Source organism: Chondrus crispus, genomic scaffold (genome assembly GCF_000350225.1).
Source record: "Chondrus crispus Stackhouse genomic scaffold, scaffold_19, whole genome shotgun sequence".
Classification (NCBI taxonomy): domain Eukaryota; phylum Rhodophyta; class Florideophyceae; order Gigartinales; family Gigartinaceae; genus Chondrus; species Chondrus crispus.
Window position 1 is genome coordinate 545,406 of NW_005179080.1, and position 16,831 is coordinate 562,236.

General features: G+C 56.8%; 10 protein-coding genes; 6 read left to right on the forward strand and 4 right to left on the reverse strand.

Moving 5' to 3' along the window:
- The window catches only part of CHC_T00010038001 (RNA recognition motif-containing protein), an 813-nt gene extending 740 nt beyond the window's left edge, over positions 1 to 73 (forward strand). The window contains exon 1 of the mRNA XM_005715175.1: positions 1 to 73. This exon is cut by the window's left edge and continues 740 nt beyond it. Coding sequence (XP_005715232.1) covers positions 1 to 73 — 73 coding nt within the window.
- Positions 74 to 719: 646 nt separating this feature from the next.
- Positions 720 to 2,762, reverse strand: CHC_T00003460001 (hypothetical protein). The gene has a single exon (XM_005715176.1). It carries the CDS (start codon positions 2,760 to 2,762, stop codon positions 720 to 722), a length of 2,043 nt encoding a protein of 680 aa, XP_005715233.1.
- A 22-nt stretch (positions 2,763 to 2,784) lies between these two features.
- Positions 2,785 to 3,931, forward strand: CHC_T00009190001 (beta-hydroxyacyl-ACP dehydratase). Its single transcript, XM_005715177.1, has 3 exons — positions 2,785 to 2,829; positions 3,040 to 3,758; positions 3,865 to 3,931. Exons 1-3 carry the CDS (start codon positions 2,785 to 2,787, stop codon positions 3,929 to 3,931), a joined length of 831 nt encoding a protein of 276 aa, XP_005715234.1.
- A 395-nt stretch (positions 3,932 to 4,326) lies between these two features.
- CHC_T00003461001 (hypothetical protein) lies at positions 4,327 to 5,046 on the reverse strand. Its single transcript, XM_005715178.1, has 2 exons — positions 4,996 to 5,046; positions 4,327 to 4,914 (listed from the first exon to the last, which is right to left on the reverse strand). Exons 1-2 carry the CDS (start codon positions 5,044 to 5,046, stop codon positions 4,327 to 4,329), a joined length of 639 nt encoding a protein of 212 aa, XP_005715235.1.
- A 281-nt stretch (positions 5,047 to 5,327) lies between these two features.
- CHC_T00003462001 (hypothetical protein) lies at positions 5,328 to 6,209 on the forward strand. Its single transcript, XM_005715179.1, has one exon. The coding sequence runs from the start codon at positions 5,328 to 5,330 to the stop codon at positions 6,207 to 6,209; it is 882 nt and encodes a 293-aa protein (XP_005715236.1).
- A 657-nt stretch (positions 6,210 to 6,866) lies between these two features.
- On the forward strand, positions 6,867 to 8,575 carry CHC_T00003463001 (hypothetical protein). XM_005715180.1 is given in 2 exon segments: positions 6,867 to 8,162; positions 8,163 to 8,575. 1 exon segment carries the CDS (start codon positions 6,867 to 6,869, stop codon positions 8,160 to 8,162), a length of 1,296 nt encoding a protein of 431 aa, XP_005715237.1. The 3' UTR covers positions 8,163 to 8,575.
- A 317-nt stretch (positions 8,576 to 8,892) lies between these two features.
- Positions 8,893 to 11,132, forward strand: CHC_T00003464001 (hypothetical protein). XM_005715181.1 is given in 2 exon segments: positions 8,893 to 9,294; positions 9,295 to 11,132. The coding sequence occupies 1 exon segment, from the start codon at positions 8,893 to 8,895 to the stop codon at positions 9,292 to 9,294; it is 402 nt and encodes a 133-aa protein (XP_005715238.1). The 3' UTR covers positions 9,295 to 11,132.
- Positions 11,133 to 11,432: 300 nt separating this feature from the next.
- Positions 11,433 to 12,371, reverse strand: CHC_T00003465001 (hypothetical protein). The gene has a single exon (XM_005715182.1). The coding sequence runs from the start codon at positions 12,369 to 12,371 to the stop codon at positions 11,433 to 11,435; it is 939 nt and encodes a 312-aa protein (XP_005715239.1).
- A 1,713-nt stretch (positions 12,372 to 14,084) lies between these two features.
- On the forward strand, positions 14,085 to 15,251 carry CHC_T00003466001 (hypothetical protein). Its single transcript, XM_005715183.1, has one exon. The coding sequence runs from the start codon at positions 14,085 to 14,087 to the stop codon at positions 15,249 to 15,251; it is 1,167 nt and encodes a 388-aa protein (XP_005715240.1).
- Positions 15,252 to 15,312: 61 nt separating this feature from the next.
- On the reverse strand, positions 15,313 to 16,466 carry CHC_T00003467001 (hypothetical protein). XM_005715184.1 is given in 2 exon segments: positions 15,313 to 15,683; positions 15,684 to 16,466. The coding sequence occupies 1 exon segment, from the start codon at positions 16,464 to 16,466 to the stop codon at positions 15,684 to 15,686; it is 783 nt and encodes a 260-aa protein (XP_005715241.1). The 3' UTR covers positions 15,313 to 15,683.
- Between the last annotated feature and the right edge of the window lie 365 nt (positions 16,467 to 16,831).

Genomic DNA, 16,831 nt, shown 5'->3' on the forward strand with positions numbered 1-16,831 from the left:
CGGATGCCACCGCGCCCGGGCATGGGCCCCGGTGCAGGGGGGCCGCCTGGCGGACCTGGGCAGCCGCCCATGATGCCGCCTGGCATGGCGAGGCAGCGCCCCCCGATGCACATGCCCACGCCTGGCCCGGCGCCGCCGCAGCAGCGCATGGGCATGCAGCAGCAGCCATTGCCGCAGCAGCAGCCATTGCCGCAGCAGCAGCTGCCGCAGCAGGGGGCGATGGACGATCAGGAGGCCATTCTTAGGAGGGTTATGGCTATGACGCAGCAGGAGATTGATGCGTTGCAACCAGAGCACCGGACGTATGTCCTACAGCTTAAGGAGATTGTTACGATGCAGGGGCGTGGTATTCAGTCGGGAATGGGGCAGGGTATGCAACCAGGCCAACAGCAACCCCCGGCGGGACCGGGGCAGTATCGATGAGTGATAGGAAGGATGTGGGCGGTGGGTGCGGTGCACACGCCGTCGTAGTTGTGTTTGTGTACATATGGTGCCATGATGATCGCCCGTCTTTGGAGGAGAACGTGTTGCGGATTGGGCAAGTGAAGGGCATTTGAAGCAGGAGACGCGGTATGCTTTTCGGGTTTTTATGGGGCTGGACTTGCTATCGTTATGTGAGCAATGAGACTTTTCTAACTGCGAAAGAGTGCTTGCCGAGATGGCGACGGCGTCTCTTTGACCGCCCGCCTTTAATAAAAGCTAGGCACCCTGATACTTTTTTATTCAAACGTCAACCGAAGCACATGATCCGTCTTGCGATTTGTATGTTTCAGAAGACCCAGGAATTCTAGTTCTGCACAAACACGGGAGAAGCGCACCTGTGTTTCCGCGGGGGAGACATTTTTTAAACCAGTGATGTTTCCGTCGGCGTCCCGCTCGACGGCCCCAACCGTTCGCATCGTCGAAAATGAGTGGTACCAGTCGTAAAGATTCTTCATTCGGCCGCCCTCTGCAAGAAGCCTGTATCCCAGGACGGTATCTGGAATTGAATTCTCTGGGATCGAGCCAAGACAATTCGACGGCCGACGCATTGCGTTGAAGAATGAAGTACGAGGCTCAGAAGTGCTGCCAAGCCCTCCCGATAGTTCTTGCAGTGCCGCGACGTCGGAAAACAGTAAAACTTCATGCATGGGATGCGACGCCAGCTTGTCGACTAGATCCAGTAAATCGCTGAAGATTCCGACTAGTGCTTCTCGCGGCACTTTCATCACGCTTGATTCTTTGTGCTCCACTCTGGCGCTTCTCAACAGTTCATCACGTCTTTGCTTTGCCGCAGCTCCACCCTTTGCAATAGTTCTTCTTGTGGACACTGACTTGGCGATCGAACCAGAATGCCCGCGGGGTCCTTCTTCCTCAACTCGCCTAAGCGCCATCTCCATTTCCTCCGATAAGTCCTTCAACCGCTCTACGGTACTTGTGAGTTGTTCGTCATTCTCCACTTCACATGCCTCCATCGTTTCCTTCATGGCCTCGATTGCCTTCAGCATTTGCTGTCGGCTACTCTTTCTAATGCGATTCACAATCGATCTGGCGACACCCCTCACGTCCAGATCAGCACCGGCCTGTTCTTTGACCAGGAACGAGCGAAAAATGTGTAAACGAAGATCAGAATGGTTAGGTCTCGCCTTTGTCCATCCTCTCTCTGGTGCCTGCAAGACTCTAATTAGCTTGTAAACCACTTGCTCGACAATGTAGCATCTCCTTCGCCATGCCCATAATTCAGAGCACCACTCTGTCGCCTGCCCCTTAAGCTTTTTGTCATCCAAAGGTCCTTCGGTCAATTTGCTACGAACAGAAGGAACATCCTCTCTTAGTTGTTTCAGGGCAAAACCACTCAACTCGATTCCTCGTCCTCGTTGCTTGGACAGCGTCCACTTTGAAAACGCAGCGGCTAGCGGTTGGCGGTAACAGTGGAGAGAATACATTTGATACAAGGAGCGCATTACAACGGAAATGGTTGATTCCCTTGCATAAAATTCAGTCTCAATGAGGTCATAAACAGGTTGACAAAACAAGATGGGGTGCTCTCGACGTGCCAGTACTTTCTCCACGATGGTCCGAAAGCAATGTGTTGAATTCGGCAGGTCAACGTTCGTTGGCGCGATCACAGCAGCTTCCTCAATTCCTAACGCAGAATGGAGAGAATTCGCAGATGTGCCATGGCCGAACAGAATAGCTACACGAGGACCTGACCCAGACGCCTTGTCCGCCCCCTCCAGCTCCATTGCTGCGTCGCGCCTTTTACCGCAAAGGTAGACCAAATCTCTGAGCGTATCCTCGGGAAAGGCATCGGCATCCTCAACAGCAACAATCACAGCCTCATGCTCGGGAACGGCCTCCAAATGATCTGTGACGGCAGTCATAGTGGAGTGATGGGCCGACTCAAATGGCAGTATGGTGGCGTCTGCAGCGCTTTCGACATGTTTGAGCACTGATCTGAAGACCTCTGCTCGGTCTCCGGCGGCTGCGGCGGCGCCCATGTTGATGCAAACGGCAGGCACTTGGCCCGCATCGGGGGGGCTTGTGAGGACGTTTGAAATGTCTTCAAACTTGGGTGACCGTAGCTCGAGCAGGGCCGTGTTGACGTCGGACTCGAAGGACTTCCAGGCGCTCTGCAGGGCTTTCAAGGACGGGTTGGTGCTTGGGTGAGAGTCATGACATTGCTGGCGAGGGCGCTTGGGAATTATTGTCGTGTGGTTGGAGACGTGTGAGCTAGGGCGCGATTCGAGTGGACGCTTGCCTAGTGAATGAGATGAGGACATCGTTGGCGGGTGGGGCTGATCAATGTGGGCGAGAGAGGTGGAAAGTGCTCAACCTCGGCCTTTGACCGTCAGCTTTTAAGATCAGAAGGGTTGGCCTCGGTGTGGTGCGGACTGAAGACATTCCTGGACAAAAGTATTGGCGGGAAGCAACGCCTTCTGCTCCTACTCTGACGGCAGAATCATTGGTTGAAAACCCTACCAAACCAATAAGCGCCAAGTGTCTGCAATCACCATTTCAATCTTGTGAGAGGGCATCGCCTCTCAGATTTCGAGATAGGGATCAGAAGGTCACCATCGGCAGAGATCAGATAGCCTTCGACCCGCACTGTATTGGCGTGTTTTCAACCCCGCCGAAAGAGCAATTGCAGGTACAAGAAAATCTTTACAAACTCAACAACAACTCAAGCGAACCGTTCTATCTTCTATCATGGGGCTTGGGTTCATTTCACAAGCGCCGCTAGTCATCGGAAGCCGCAAGCAAAATCTCTCCACATGTCCGCGGCCACGCGTATATACTGCGCGCCCACGGTGGACTGCGGCCGTCGAAGCACAACCCGAGACTGAAACTAAGAGCGCAAGCGAGATGTCGGAATCCGCCACCAAGTGGCCCGAGGTGCTGTCCGTGGAGCAGGTGATGAAGATCCTCCCCCATCGCTATCCCTTCCTGCTGATTGATCGAGTCGTCGCGTACGAGCCCGGGAAGCGCGCCGTCGCGATCAAGAACGTCTCTATCAATGAGCCGCATTTCACTGGCCATTTTCCGGATAGACCGATCATGCCAGGCGTGTTGCAAGTTGAGGCGCTTGCGCAGACGGGCGGCATTGTCATGTTACAACACGAGGAGAATCCCATCAAGGATGGTAAGGGCGATTTCTTCTTTGGTGGCGTGGATAGAGTCAAGTGGAGGAAGCCTGTTGTGCCAGGCGATACCCTGGTCATGGAGATGACGCTTGATTCATTCAAGCCGCGGTTTGGGATTGCGAAAATGACTGGAAAGTAAGTTTTGCTTTGCTGCACTCCTCGCTTTCCTTCGGCGTCGGATTCATGATTGCCGGACTAACATCTTCTTCTCTGCATTTCATCTTCTCACTGCCTTCGTTAGAGCATATGTAGATGGAAAGTTAGTCGTTGAAGGTTCATTCACGCTAGTGATGGTGGTGAACAAGTGATGAGATGAACGCTAAGTGGGCGTGTCTCCTTGCTGGAAAAGTCTTTCCAAAATGGTAATGATGACGTTTGCTTTTGCCAAGTCTGTGTCCCAATCCATCTCTTCAAAATCGTCCAGAAATCTGTAAGCATGCGGATCCTGCACCAAGTCACAAGATGGTGAACACAGACACAAGGCGGTTAAAAAAGTCAGCCGAAGCAAAACACCAAATGCAAAAGGTATTGCCCTGAAAACTTACGCACAGAAGACGACCGATTACTACCTTCCGCAGTACCGAACGTATCACGGCCGCTGTGTCACCAGCGACGGGACTTGGTCCAATAAAAAACAAAGAAGGTCAGAGCAATGGAAAAAAACATTGCTAAGCAGCGAGCGGTAGTGATAAACGGTCAATACTTACGGCGAGAGAATAGCTAGCAGCTGAAACAGGAACCACAACGTGTTTTCAAAAAGGAGCACGTCGGAAGTCCACCTCAAAACCGTCTCGGTCGTCCACGGCGTAAATTTGCTCAGAGCGTCCTTATTCGCAAACCCGCGCGCCGCCAGCACGGAATCGCACGCCCTGAGGGCCTCGACCGCCACGGTGTGATCCAGTGCCAAAAAGAACCTGAGCGTAGGTTTCGTCTCGGCATGGCCCATGATAATCTGTTCCCACTGTTTAGCCTCTCCGCGCGCGGGAACCCCACGGGCAGCATGCGCGCCCGACGCGCGCCTGGCCATCAGACTGGCCTGCAGGCGCGCAAAGCCAAGCACGAGCTCGTCCTGCCAGTGCGGGTCCGGGAGGAGGTGCGCGGGCGTATCCGGTAGACGTAGGCGATGCAGCGCGGGCTTCGCGGGCGGCGGCGACGGCGGGTTTAGACGCGAGACGAAGACTTGGGGAAGGGCGGCAGCCTCGCGCCGCACCTGCGCTAGGTATTGCTCGGCAGTTGTCGGGGGGCCGTCGTGCGGTCGGGGGAAGGCGTCTAGGGGCGGGAGTGGAAGGGCCTGTAGGGAAATGGGTCAGCGGGACGCAGCGGAAAACAGGTTCAATCGGGTGGCACCGGGAGTGGAACGTGGCTGACTTACTGGGCGTGGTGTGTCGTCTTCGCTTTCCGAGTCCCCCGTGAGAGTGTCCATTTTTGAAAAGCAGGTGAAGGGAAAGGCTTCTTTATCTTTGTCTTTGTCGGGACGGGGAGCAGGCGTGATGGATAGCGAAAGAGTCGCAGGCCCGGATCAACAGACGATAGATAATGAGGTTAATCCTAAGGAATAATTATTACTGTACTGGTCGGCCTTCACATCCCAACGAGGCTGCCAAATTAAAAACATCAGCAGGATGAAATAGAGATACGGGTCACGACGTGAAGAGCGGAGCCCTTCGTACCGTCACTCACAATCTGCATCACTGCAAAGTCACAATGACGACGAAGGCAGGCTATTTTGACTGGGGCGTGTGCATGTCCACCCCCGCAACGATGCAAGCGGCGACGACGCACTTCTCCGAAAGCGGCTACGTCATCTTCACCTCCTTCTGCACCGGCGCGGAGACGTCCTCCCTGCGCGCTCAAGCCAACAAACTAATTGGCGACTTCCACAACGCCAGGCCAACGTCCTCGCCGGCCTCTGTCTTCACCACGGAGGAGCAAACGCGGAAGATGGATGCCGGGTACTTTCTGCGGTCTGCGTCGAGGATATCCTGCTTCCTGGAGGAGAAGCAGGCGGGCGACGACGCGTCGCCGGCCATCAACAAGATCGGGCACGCGCTGCACGACCTGGACGCGGTGTTCGGGCCGTTCTCACGGCAGGAGAAGGTGCGCGCGGTGGCGGCGGCGTTGGGCGTGGCGCCGGCCGTGCTGGTGCAGAGCATGTACATCCTGAAGGGGGCGCGCGTCGGGGGAAAGGTGACGGCGCACCGCGACGCGACGTTCGTGCGGGCGAGCGAGGGCGTATGCTTGGGTTACTGGTGGGCGCTGCAGGACGCGGATGAGGAGAACGCGTGCCTGTGGGCAGTGCCAGGGAGCCATAGGGATGGCAGGGAGATGAAGAGGTTTGTCAGGGGGGAGCAGGGCATGGTGTTCGAGGGGCAGGAGGATGCGGATGCGTATCCGGAAGATAGGTATATGGCGTTGCCGATGCGGGAGGGCGATTTGGTTATGCTGGATGGGCGTGTCGTGCATAAGAGCAAAGAGAATAGGAGTGACAAAAGTCGGCATGCGTATTCGATACATGTGGTTGCCGGAGGACTGGAGGAGAGAGGGTGGTTGAGGAGGGAGGAGGGATTTCCTTTTAGGGAGCTTTAGACAAAGGTGCAGGGATTAGGATGATTAGGGGGGACTAGGATGATACTACGCTACCGTAAAGAAGATGAGCACAGACTGGGCTGTATTAATGTTGACAAAGGCAAACGAGCTGCTGGAGATGGCTGCAGGAGATGGGTCATGGGAGGATGTTTAAAGCGTTTCTTCGAATCTCAGAACTGTAATCCGGTTTCTCTCGCGGAAATGCTCTTGCTCGTCCATTTCTCGTGGGCTCGCTGTATCTAGTAGATACTATCTATGTAGATACTATCTACATGATGTTGATGTGTTGCCTTCTCGAGCGAGCGTGATAGTTTCTGTTGACATACAATGTAGAATCAACGTGCCATCGCGCGCCACGAGCGCCAGCAGGGACAGAGAACCTTGCTGTATATGAAATTAGCCCGTTTTGGGTTCCCTCTGGGAACGCTTCTTCCAGCGCCACGCAGCGCTTTTGCACCGTACTTGCGTCCCTATTTCGCCACCTGGCAACATCACCCTCCCTCCTCCGCCCCCGACCTCCCTCTTCAACTCCTCCCCACTACTTCAACACGGCTCCGTTCTCCTGCATTCCTCCCTTTCCTTCCCTTTCCAAACCCTCAACTCCGCACTCCCGAAATGACCGCCTGGCCTGAGTCGCTCAAGCCCATCCGCAAGTTCATGGCGCGCGCGAGAGAGATCGAAGCCGTGCAGCCCGTCGTCGCCTACTACTGCAACTACCACTCGCTCACGAAAGCAATCGAGTTGCGCGACGCCGCCGACACTTCCGCCAACCGCTTTGTCACGGGTCTCCTGGAGAAGTGCGAAACCGCCAAATCGGCCCTGCCCCCCGGTGACAAAGACTCACACCGCGCCGCCGTGATCGAGTTTGCCCTCACCGTCTTCGACCGCGCCGATACGGACGATCGCAACGAGCTCGCCACAAAGGACACCGCCCTCACTTTCTACGCGGCCATGTGTTTCCTCGAGGTCTGCTCCGTGTTTGGTCCCTTGAGCCCCGAGCTCGACGAGCGTCTGCGCTACGCGAAATGGAAGGCCGCCGATATTACAAAGGCCCTCAAGGAGGGGCGCAAGCCCATGCCGGGCGCCCCCGGTGAGGCCGAGGCCCGCGAGAAGGCGGAGCGCGAGAAAGCCGCTGCGGAGGCTGAGATGGGCCCCACCCCGCCCCCTGAAATCCAGGAACGCGCCTTCCAGCCAGCGCAGGACACAAGTGGCGTCCCGCCCGCCCCGCCAGTGTACGAGTACGAATCGCCTGCCGAGCCGCTCTACCCGCAGAGCAAGCCCCATACGGATTTTCCGCCCGTCGCCCCAAAGTACCCGTCTAGCGACGCGCCTTCGCCGTTGCCTGCGATCAGAAAAACGCCCCCACAAGCACCCGCGTTGGATCTCAATACCGTGAAAGGCCCCCGTTCGCTGGATATCGGCGGCCTGCCGCCTCCCTCGCTTGATATCGCGGCCGTTCCCAACGTGCCCTCCATGAATATTCCCACCACTGAGCAACCTGAAGTAAGCGCCTTTTCGAGCCCCAGCTTTTATGAATCAATCAAACAAATCGAGTCCTCCCTCCCGCCCGGTAAAGAGCAAACTCGCGGCATGCCGGTGCCACCGCCGGAGGAGGAGACATCACCAACTGCGGTATCTCCGCCCATGCCAGTATCGCAGCCGCGCGCGACTATGCCGCCGCCAAAGCCCGCCCCAGCGCCGATGCCGTCCAAGCCAGCTGTACCGGAGCCTGCGCCAGTGCCACCGCCGGTTGTTCCCGTGGCGCCGCGTGCTGTGGCCGCGGCGCCGCCAGCCGTTGCCATCGACCCCAACTTTCGACCATCAATAAAGCAGACACAGGAAGCGCAGCGGCTGGCCAAGTACGCGGCAAGCGCATTGGACTTTCAAGACGTGAAGACGGCAGTACAAAACATGGAGAGAGCACTGGGTCTCCTGCGTGGCTCGATACAATAGGCTATTGATGATGACCGACTAGAGGGTTGCCGAACAAGCAACTACTGATAGTGTGTAAAACAACTGCCAGATCGCCAACAGTACATTCAAGACTCATTTGAACGCACCTCGGTGTTGGCTAATGCCGATTCTATGCGTTGCAAGTATTGCAACTCGGCCGCACGTGCAGACGCTTGACTCAGGTCGGCGGCCTCGAATGCATATGCGAGATCGGCAAGGCATCTGGCAGTAGCCTCGTTCATCTGGTTTCTCATGTCGTCAATTTTTCGGACATCACTTGACGCCTCGAGAATGGCCTCGCGTGTCTCGACAACCCAAGATAGAAAGGCGGGGTCCAACGGGGGCGGCTGTCCCTCGCCCCGTATATGCAGTAAATGTTTTGCCCGCGTTGCAGGTTTTCGCAACGTGGAGTACGCCTCGTTAATTCGCGCGGACATTGTGGCGGCCTGTGCGCGCTCCTCCTTAGACGAGCCTCCAAAGCGGTCCGGATGCCACCGGCGTTGCATCTCCCTAAACCTCTCCACGAGTTGCGTCGCTGGCACATCGAAGGTCTCTCGCAGGCCGAGCAGGTGGTAAAAGTTGTCGCCGCGCGCGGCGACGGCAGCGAAGCCACGACGGTGGAGTAGGCGAAGCATGGAGCGGTCGTGGAAGTGAGGTGGGGGGGTCGGGGGATGGATACGGGTGGAACAGGAAGGAGTAGGACGCGTGCAAGCGGGCGCGATTAGAAAGGATGCAAGGATGCTCAAAAACGGGTGGTGGGTTTACGGGGGACAGGCTGTCGATTTTGCTGCGGCTGCAACGGGCGATTCGATGGGAGAGATTTTGCAATTTTTACCGATTTGATAAAGCTGAGCAGTTCGCCCTCGGCGCCCTTCCGCCGTCTCCGCTGCGCTTGCATATCATCTTTCGCCACACTTTACAAAAGCAACAGTCAGAAGGCTGCCCTGTCCTTCCTTCCCCCTCCCTTCCCCCCCGGAGCTTGATATCCGACACTAAACCTGTCCCCATATCTAAACTTTCCGGCCCCCCTCATCGTCCTCGCTTCATCTCCCATCCGCCTTGTGCAGCTCCACTTATCCACTCACTGACACACTCACCTATTTCACAAAGTCTTCTTTCCACGCTTCTCTGACTGCAAATATATTTCTTTCCCAATTGTCCAGGCATTCATCTAAAGGGGGAACCATCCTCTAATACGCTGCAAATAATCTAACTGCCTGTCGGCGTCCATCTAGGTTCCATCTATTATGACCAGCACTTCAAATACCGATCAGCCCGACACCCCCGTGGTTACGCCTGTCCTTGCGCCGGTCGCAAGCCCTGTGTCTGCGCCACCTGCTTCTGAACCTGCTTCCAAATCTGCTGCTGTGCCAGCTGCAACCAAGCTCGCCACGACCGCACCTGAGTCTAGTCCTCAGCCACACCCCAAGGGACCGAAGAACTACAAGAGTAGGTACAACAGCACGCCTCCGCCTGCGACCAACTGCATCGTTCTCAAGAACCTGGACTACAATATCTCGCAAATGGCCCTGGAAGAGGTCGTTCGTCAAGTCACGGGGGGACGTAAGGAGTTTGTGAACATCGCCCTCATTGAGGACAGGGTGACAGGCTCATTCCGAGGTATGGCCTTTGTCAACTTCCATTCCACCGCCGACGCCACCGCCGCCCTGGCAGAGCTTAGCAAGATGGTCATCAACAAGAGGAAGGTTATCGCTGAGTATCGAAGACTCAAGCCGGGGGAGAAAGAAAAGAAGGAGGCCTACGAAAAAAGGGCTGCCAGCCGCTTTGACCATTTTAACGGAAACAGGCAGACGTTTGAGAAGGATATCACCAATGAGACTGATGCGAACGGTAATGCCGTGGACAAGAGAATGGCATTTTTTGCCAAACGCGACATCGTCAAAAAGGTCGATGAGCAGAAGCGCGCTGAAGAAAGGGCAGAGCGCGACAAGGAACGTGAATCCGAGTTCCGTGCCAAACTTTTGGAATATAAGGACGCGGAGACGCCGGAGAATGAAAACGCCGAAGAACTGGTGTTTGATTGTACTCTTAATTCCCATGAGAGACGCAAAATACATATGCTATGTGAGGAATTAGAGCTTGGTCATATCAGTCGTTTTGATGATGATGGCAGCAGAGTGTTGCACGTCACCAAAGATCCGGCGAAGAAAGCTGAATGGGATATCGCGACTGCGGCGCAGAAGGCAACGATGGCTGCGAAGAAGGACGAGAACAGGCGAAGAACCAAAGAACCTCGTAATCTCAACCCAAGGAAGAATTCCGAACCGGTTAACGGCGGAGCACTTTCAAAGGAGGAGTTGCAAGGCATCAAATGGTTCAAACCTAGAGCTGCCCACGCTGCGGAAGAGGGCAATGAAGAAGCCGCCAACGATGGCGGAATTCGTGCGCCGTCTTATAAATTATACACCCCACCTCGTCAACCTACTGGCCCGGATGGGACGATCGGATTTAGTTCCCGCTGTCGAGATGAGGACACGAAGACGGATAAGTCGGATTCAACCGGCGATACCGATGGGCCGAACGATGATACGACGCAATCAAATGAAGAAAATGGCGGTGTAAATAGGAACAGCGATGGCGATACCGAAGCGGAGGAGACCGGAGAAGATGGTGATGGCAAGCAATCCATCAAGGAGGCTGACGGAGATGCTGAGGAGAAGTCGAAGCACACAGTGCTGAATCCCAGCGTGCCCGCTTTCTCCCCATCATTTACACCGTCCCTTTAACAGCACTTTGAAGATAATTACGGTTTCTGAGACTGCAACTCGTTGTCGAAGGTATAGATGGTACGCGTGTAGGCATGCATGACTCGGCAACTTAGGTTAGAGAGAAGCATAGGACGATTCACCGCTCCGCGTGCTAAGGATGATTGCTGTGCCAGCTTGCGAGCTTAATTTAGGTGCTAGTCAAAACGGGGCTGACGAAAAAAAGTAAATTGGCGCTGCTGTGTACGCAGGGGTCGAGCCCTTAAGAGAGGCAAGAGATTGCTGGCATGCTCTTCGATGGCACCCTACGTAACACAAGTGCAAGAATGTGGGTCTTCGCGTTAAATGGATCACTTTCAGTTTAAAAAATAGGATACAGTGGTTTATCTGTGCTCGAGATACCTCTGCTTTGTTATGTAGTAACCGTCGGCAGGTGGCCCCTCACAAGAGCGAATTGAAGCGCTATATCGTTATTATTGCAGGAAAGCGCAATCATGTGCCATGTTTCTGGGTTTGGCCATACACGCGAGTACTGCGACTCCCCTCATGATGCCTTAACTGCGTGGACATCATGGACCTCTGGAACATGTTTTGGATATGAACCCAAGACCCTGAAGAAGGTGGTGACCTCTTGCAGCAGGGCGAGGGCCTTCTGCACGGCGGGCTCCTCGGTGTGGCGCTCCATATCGACGTAGAAGACGTACCCCCATCTCTTCTCTATGTTCTCCCTATCCATCTCCTCCTCCCCTTCGCACAGGGCGGCGGCGATGGTATGAATATGCCTGCTCTCAATCTTGGACAAGTCAATGGCGGTGACGGAAAAGGCCTGCAGCGCGCGGCACAAGATGCCCGGCTGGTTGATGAGCGAGAAGACGAGACTGGTCTTGGACGGCAGGTGGGGCACATACGGGGTCTTCTCCTTGGACAAGACGAGGAAGCGGGTGAAGTTTTTCTTGTCGTCCTCAATGCCTTCGGCCAGGATGTTCAAGTTATAAATCTCGGCGGCCCTCTTACTGGCAATGGCCGCCGAGTGTGCGATCTGGCCCTTCCGAATGATGCGGGCGGCGCCGGCGGTATCGTGCGCGACCTCGGAGACCAGGGCGACCTTGTCCAGGTAGCCCTGGCACTGGGCCAGGGCCATGGGGTGCGAGCGGACGACCTTGACGTGGCGCAGGAGGGTGCCGGGGAGGGCGAGCAGGCAGTGGCGCACGCGGAAGTCCAGCTCGCCAATGATAGTGAGGCGGCTGTAGCGCAGCAGCAGGTCCAGGTTGCCGTGGATGGTGCCGGCGAGGCTGTTCTCGATCGGGACGACGGCGCGGTCCGCCAGCCCCGAGTCGACGGCCTCGAAGGCCGAGGCGAAGGTCGGGCTCGGCAGGAAGTGGACCGCGGAGGCCGCGCGCCCCGCCGTGGTCAGGTACTGCAGCGCGGCTTGCTCGGAGTACGCGCCGGGCTCGCCTTGGTACGCGACGCGCAGGTCGGCCATTGTTGTCGGTGGGGGGAGGGAAGGGGGAGGGAAGGGGAAGGGCGCGGAGCTGGAGGGGGGCGCGAGAAGTATGTACGAAACGGGAGGACGGGGTTTGTCGACGTGCGAAACGGGGCGTTGCCTTGGAGGAGGGCGACGAGGACCCGGACGAGGACGAGACTTGTGCGGTGCAGTAGTTCGCAGGGACGGCCTCTCTGTGGGATTTGAGGGAACTCGACGTGGCAAGAAAAAGCCAATGAGGCGCGTACACGGGGGTGGCACGGCGGCGTCGGTCGAGCTGTACGGCCCAGAGCGTCGCCCCATGTGTGCTCATCGATTTGTGTATGGCGACACGTTACAAATGTTGTGCCCGATAAATTGAGCACCGCCAAAGCGAGTGTTGCTTTCCAGGTGCGCATCGCGTATGATTAAAACGTTTACTTGCCGTACAACCAGGGAGGATGCAACTTGACGAGAACGCACCCAATGCCGATGGGGTGCCGATGCCACCATCCGCTCGTCGAGAATCCGCTCCACTCCTCAGGATTAGGGGATTAGTTAAATGCCTAAATCACCTACACGGTAGTCCTCTAAATCTGACGCCCCCTCCTCCAAAAATTTGATGATTTGGTCGGACCGGTGGGGATGTCAATCCACATCAAATCATCAAATTTTCGTTAACTGCAACACCAGGTGGTCTCCCTAGGTGTTGCAGTTATCGCGAGCTGTTAAGACTCTTAACAGTTATCGCGAGCTGTTAAGAGTCTTAAGAGTCTATCGCGAGCTGTTAAGAGTCTTAAGAGTCTTAGCAGCTCGCGATAACTGTCAAGAGTAACTGCAACACCTAGGGAGACCAGAGTCTTAACAGCTCGCGATAACTGCAACACCTCAACATCTTAACTTAAGACACACCCTCTGTACCGGCGGTGGTGATGCTCTTACAATACAATACAGTGCGCAATGAAAGTTTTTAAACTTTCACTTGTGAAACTTTTGGTTGCACGGGTGTCCTTGTACCCTTCGAACGGTCAGAGGGCTCCAATTCGTCTCTGATTTCCTATCCAGTCGTACTGGACGTTGCCCCTATCCCACCCGCGCCACGCCACTGCCGAGTACGGGAAATTCGATTGTGGGTCTCCAATTTCCCGTATTGCCACTGCCAAAGCAGACACACTTTTCCGCGTGTGTGTGCGTCCGTCACCCCCACTCCTCAAGCCCCATGTCCCACTCCCACTTGCCATTTTCACCTCTCACCCACACCTCTCACCCACACCTCTCACCCACACCTCTCCCCACCTCTCGCGCAACAGTGTACAGTGTGTACCCTTCGAAGGGTACAGTTCCGGTGCCCATGTGCGCAGCGCACGCGCATGGAAAACGGCAGATAGCAGTTGGTGGTAGCCGGGAGTAGCATGATATAGCCGGGGAAGTTGCCTCGCGAGAGGACGGACATAGAGGGTGGTTAAAACAAGACTGGACGAATGAGTTGCACAGGGGCACGATGCTGCGTACGGAGTCACCCCTGAGTAACCGGATCGCCCCCAATCACCCTCTGAATTCTCCCCAATTCATCCGATTAATCTGTAATTGGCCTCATCACCGTCTCCCCTCTTGCCCAGCCCTGATCTCTCTCCCCTCCTCGCCCTCCTCCTCGTCCTCCTCCTCGCCCTCCTCCTCGCCCTCCTCCTCGCCCTCCTCCTCGCCCTCCTCCTCGCCCTCCTCCTCGCCGCCGCCATGAAGTGGGCGCACGGCTACCTGCTGCTGTGCAGCGCCACCTTCGCCGTGCTGTTCCGCGACCTTCTCCCTCTCCTGCCCTACGCCCGTCTGCCGGTCCCCACGGTGCCCGTCGTCCTGGCCTTCCTGGGCTACGTCGCCACGCTAGCCGTGCTGGGCGCCTTCCTGCCGGGCAAGACCTACGCCGGCGCCGTCCTGCCCGACGGCTCGCGCCTCACCTACAAGTGTAACGGCCTCCAGGTCGTGGGCGTCGTCGTCACGGCCCTGGCCGTCGCGCATTGGAGCGCCTACTGGCGCGCCACCTGGGTCGTCCACCACTACGCACAGCTGCTGCTCGTCGCCAACGCATTCGCCCTCGCCCTCTCCGTCTACCTCTGCGTCGCAGGCCGCCTTCGCAGGCCCAGGAACTGGCTCCGCTCCACCTCCCTCCTCGCTGACTTCGTCATGGGCGCGGAGCTCAACCCCACCGTCCTTGCCATCGACGTCAAGTTCTTCTCGTATCGCCCCGCCATGGCTGGTTGGCTCATCGTCAATTTGTCCTTTTTGGCAAAGCAGCTCGACCACCTCGGCTTCATCACCAGCAGGATGCTGCTGTACCAGCTCGTCACCGCCTGGTACATCTGGGATTACTTTGTGCACGAGCCGAAGATCGTGTCGACGTGGGACATTATCGCCGAGCACTTTGGCCTCATGCTGGTGTGGGGCGACTACGTCTTCATCGTCTTTGCCTTCAGCGTGCAGAACTTCTTCCTGCTTGACGACACCCGTCCGCTCTCCTACCTTGAGGTCGCGCTAATCGCCATCACCTTCAGTCTGGGCTTTGCCGTTTTCCGCGGCGCCAATTCCCAAAAACACCAGTTCAAGACCCAGCCCAAGACCCACATCTGGGGGAAGCCGCCTATCACCGTCGGCGACAGGCTGCTTGCGTCCGGCTTTTGGGGCATAGCACGACACATGAATTACACGGGCGATCTCATGCTTGCCCTCTCCTTTTCACTTCCCTGTGGACGCGCCTCCCCGTTGGCCTACTTTTACTTTTTCTACCTTCTTTTGCTCACCGTGCACCGCGAAATGAGAGACGATCAGCGCTGCTCGCGCAAGTACAAGTCGCTCTGGGATGAATATTGCTTGCAAGTGCCGTACCGCATGGTGCCTTTTGTATATTAGCATCGTTTTGGGGAAGCCGGTAAGGGAGGGTTGAAGGCCAGGTTTTGGCCGTTTAGATTTGTAGATAGAGTTGATTTAATTGTGACATAAAACCAGCACAGGTGGTGAGGCAAAGGCGTGTCCACGACGATGCAAAAGCAGGATGCAACGGGCAAAAGGGGCGCAACAGGGGCGCAACAGGGAGTTTAGGCCGGGGAGCAATTTTTGAAAATTACAAGGTTGAGACCAGAGTGATGCAGCATAAGGTGTGTTGCAGAGTCGATCGTCCCAACGGGTGCGGCGCCGGCGCGGCAGTCAGAGCGCCGTAACACAAATGCAGAGACGAAGGAAAAGCAATCAACGCAGACACTCGCCACGGCCAAAAATAAGCAAGTCGGACATGCACGCACAACTCAGCTCCCCATAAAAACAATGGCCGACTTGGCATCTCCCTCAAGACTTGTCCTTTTTCGCCTCGTCGTCACCATCCGTCGCCTCCCACATGCGTTTCAGCATATCCAACGAGTCCGAAGTCGCGACATCCGTGTCGCCCTCGGCCTGCTGGCCCTCTGTCTCGTCACTACCCTCCTCCCCCTCCACAACTGACACGGACTCCTCTCCACCCTCCTCGCCTTCCTCGTCGCCCTCCTCCGTATCGCCAATCCTCTGCTTCAAGCTCGCCAGTAAGTCCTCGTCATCCATGGTCTCCTCGTCCTCCTCCACGTCGATAAACTCCGCCTTGAGCTTATCTAAGCGCTCGACTTCCTCTTTGATACGGACATTCTCCAGCTCATCTTCCTTGCGATTTCTCTTCCACGCCCACACTAAGAGCCCTGCAAACGTCCCCGCCGTCAACGTCAGCGACATGGCCTTCTCCCCCCCATCCAACTCCTGGCGCCCATCATACCTGAGCTGCTTCGCCGGGGCGGGCGTCGGCGTCTTAGTCTCCGCATATACCCTCGGCACGCGCCCAAACTGCACAAACGCCAGGGCGACGGTCGATAAGAAGGCGCCCGCTATCCTCGCTGGCGCAGGTCGCTTCGGCGCCACCCTCCATGCCGCATCCTTCTTCTCCGCCGGACTTCCCGCCGCACACACCCACGGGGCGAATGTAGACGGGGCACGCCCACGCGGCAAGGCGACGGTCGGGACAAAGGCGAGCATCACGTCTGCGGTCGCGTCCACAAAAAAAGGCAGGCCAATGTGGTAGAAGTAGGACTGCAACTCCCGACTCATTTTTTTCAAGTGTTCTCCGCTCGACCCGATCTCGCGTCGTCCTTTTCACACCGTGCACACGTGTGCCCTGCCCTCCCCGTTCTGCCCAACCACGATCATGTTGACAACAACGAGTCACCATCACCCCCCGCCGCGCACCCACCCTGTATCTCCTGCGACTTGCGCCACCGCTACCGCTCCACTTCTCCCTCTCCACTTCTCCCTCTCCGTCCCCTCCATGCCCGCCTTCGCCATACCCCCGCCCCTGGCGCACTGCGCGCACCGCCTGCACCGCGCGCACCGCGCGCACCGCGCGCACCGCGCGCACCGCCGCCCGCGCTTCGTGTGCACCGCGGCCGCGGCCACCGCCGACATAGGCAGCGACG

Excerpts from the sequence above, each read along its gene's own strand:
- CHC_T00003460001 (XM_005715176.1), bottom strand. The coding sequence starts at position 2,762 with ATGTCCTCATCTCATTCACTAGGCAAGCGTCCACTCGAATCGCGCCCT.
- CHC_T00009190001 (XM_005715177.1), top strand. The coding sequence starts at position 2,785 with ATGTGGGCGAGAGAGGTGGAAAGTGCTCAACCTCGGCCTTTGACC. Across the intron at positions 2,830-3,039 it reads CTCAACCTCGGCCTTTGACC|GGATCAGAAGGTCACCATCG; the intron begins GTCAGCTTTTAA and ends ATTTCGAGATAG. Across the intron at positions 3,759-3,864 it reads ATTGCGAAAATGACTGGAAA|AGCATATGTAGATGGAAAGT; the intron begins GTAAGTTTTGCT and ends TGCCTTCGTTAG.
- CHC_T00003461001 (XM_005715178.1), bottom strand. The coding sequence starts at position 5,046 with ATGGACACTCTCACGGGGGACTCGGAAAGCGAAGACGACACACCACGC. Across the intron at positions 4,915-4,995 it reads AAGACGACACACCACGCCCA|GCCCTTCCACTCCCGCCCCT; the intron begins GTAAGTCAGCCA and ends ATTTCCCTACAG.
- CHC_T00003462001 (XM_005715179.1), top strand. The coding sequence starts at position 5,328 with ATGACGACGAAGGCAGGCTATTTTGACTGGGGCGTGTGCATGTCCACC.
- CHC_T00003463001 (XM_005715180.1), top strand. The coding sequence starts at position 6,867 with ATGGCGCGCGCGAGAGAGATCGAAGCCGTGCAGCCCGTCGTCGCCTAC.
- CHC_T00003464001 (XM_005715181.1), top strand. The coding sequence starts at position 8,893 with ATGCAAGGATGCTCAAAAACGGGTGGTGGGTTTACGGGGGACAGGCTG.
- CHC_T00003465001 (XM_005715182.1), bottom strand. The coding sequence starts at position 12,371 with ATGGCCGACCTGCGCGTCGCGTACCAAGGCGAGCCCGGCGCGTACTCC.
- CHC_T00003466001 (XM_005715183.1), top strand. The coding sequence starts at position 14,085 with ATGAAGTGGGCGCACGGCTACCTGCTGCTGTGCAGCGCCACCTTCGCC.
- CHC_T00003467001 (XM_005715184.1), bottom strand. The coding sequence starts at position 16,466 with ATGAGTCGGGAGTTGCAGTCCTACTTCTACCACATTGGCCTGCCTTTT.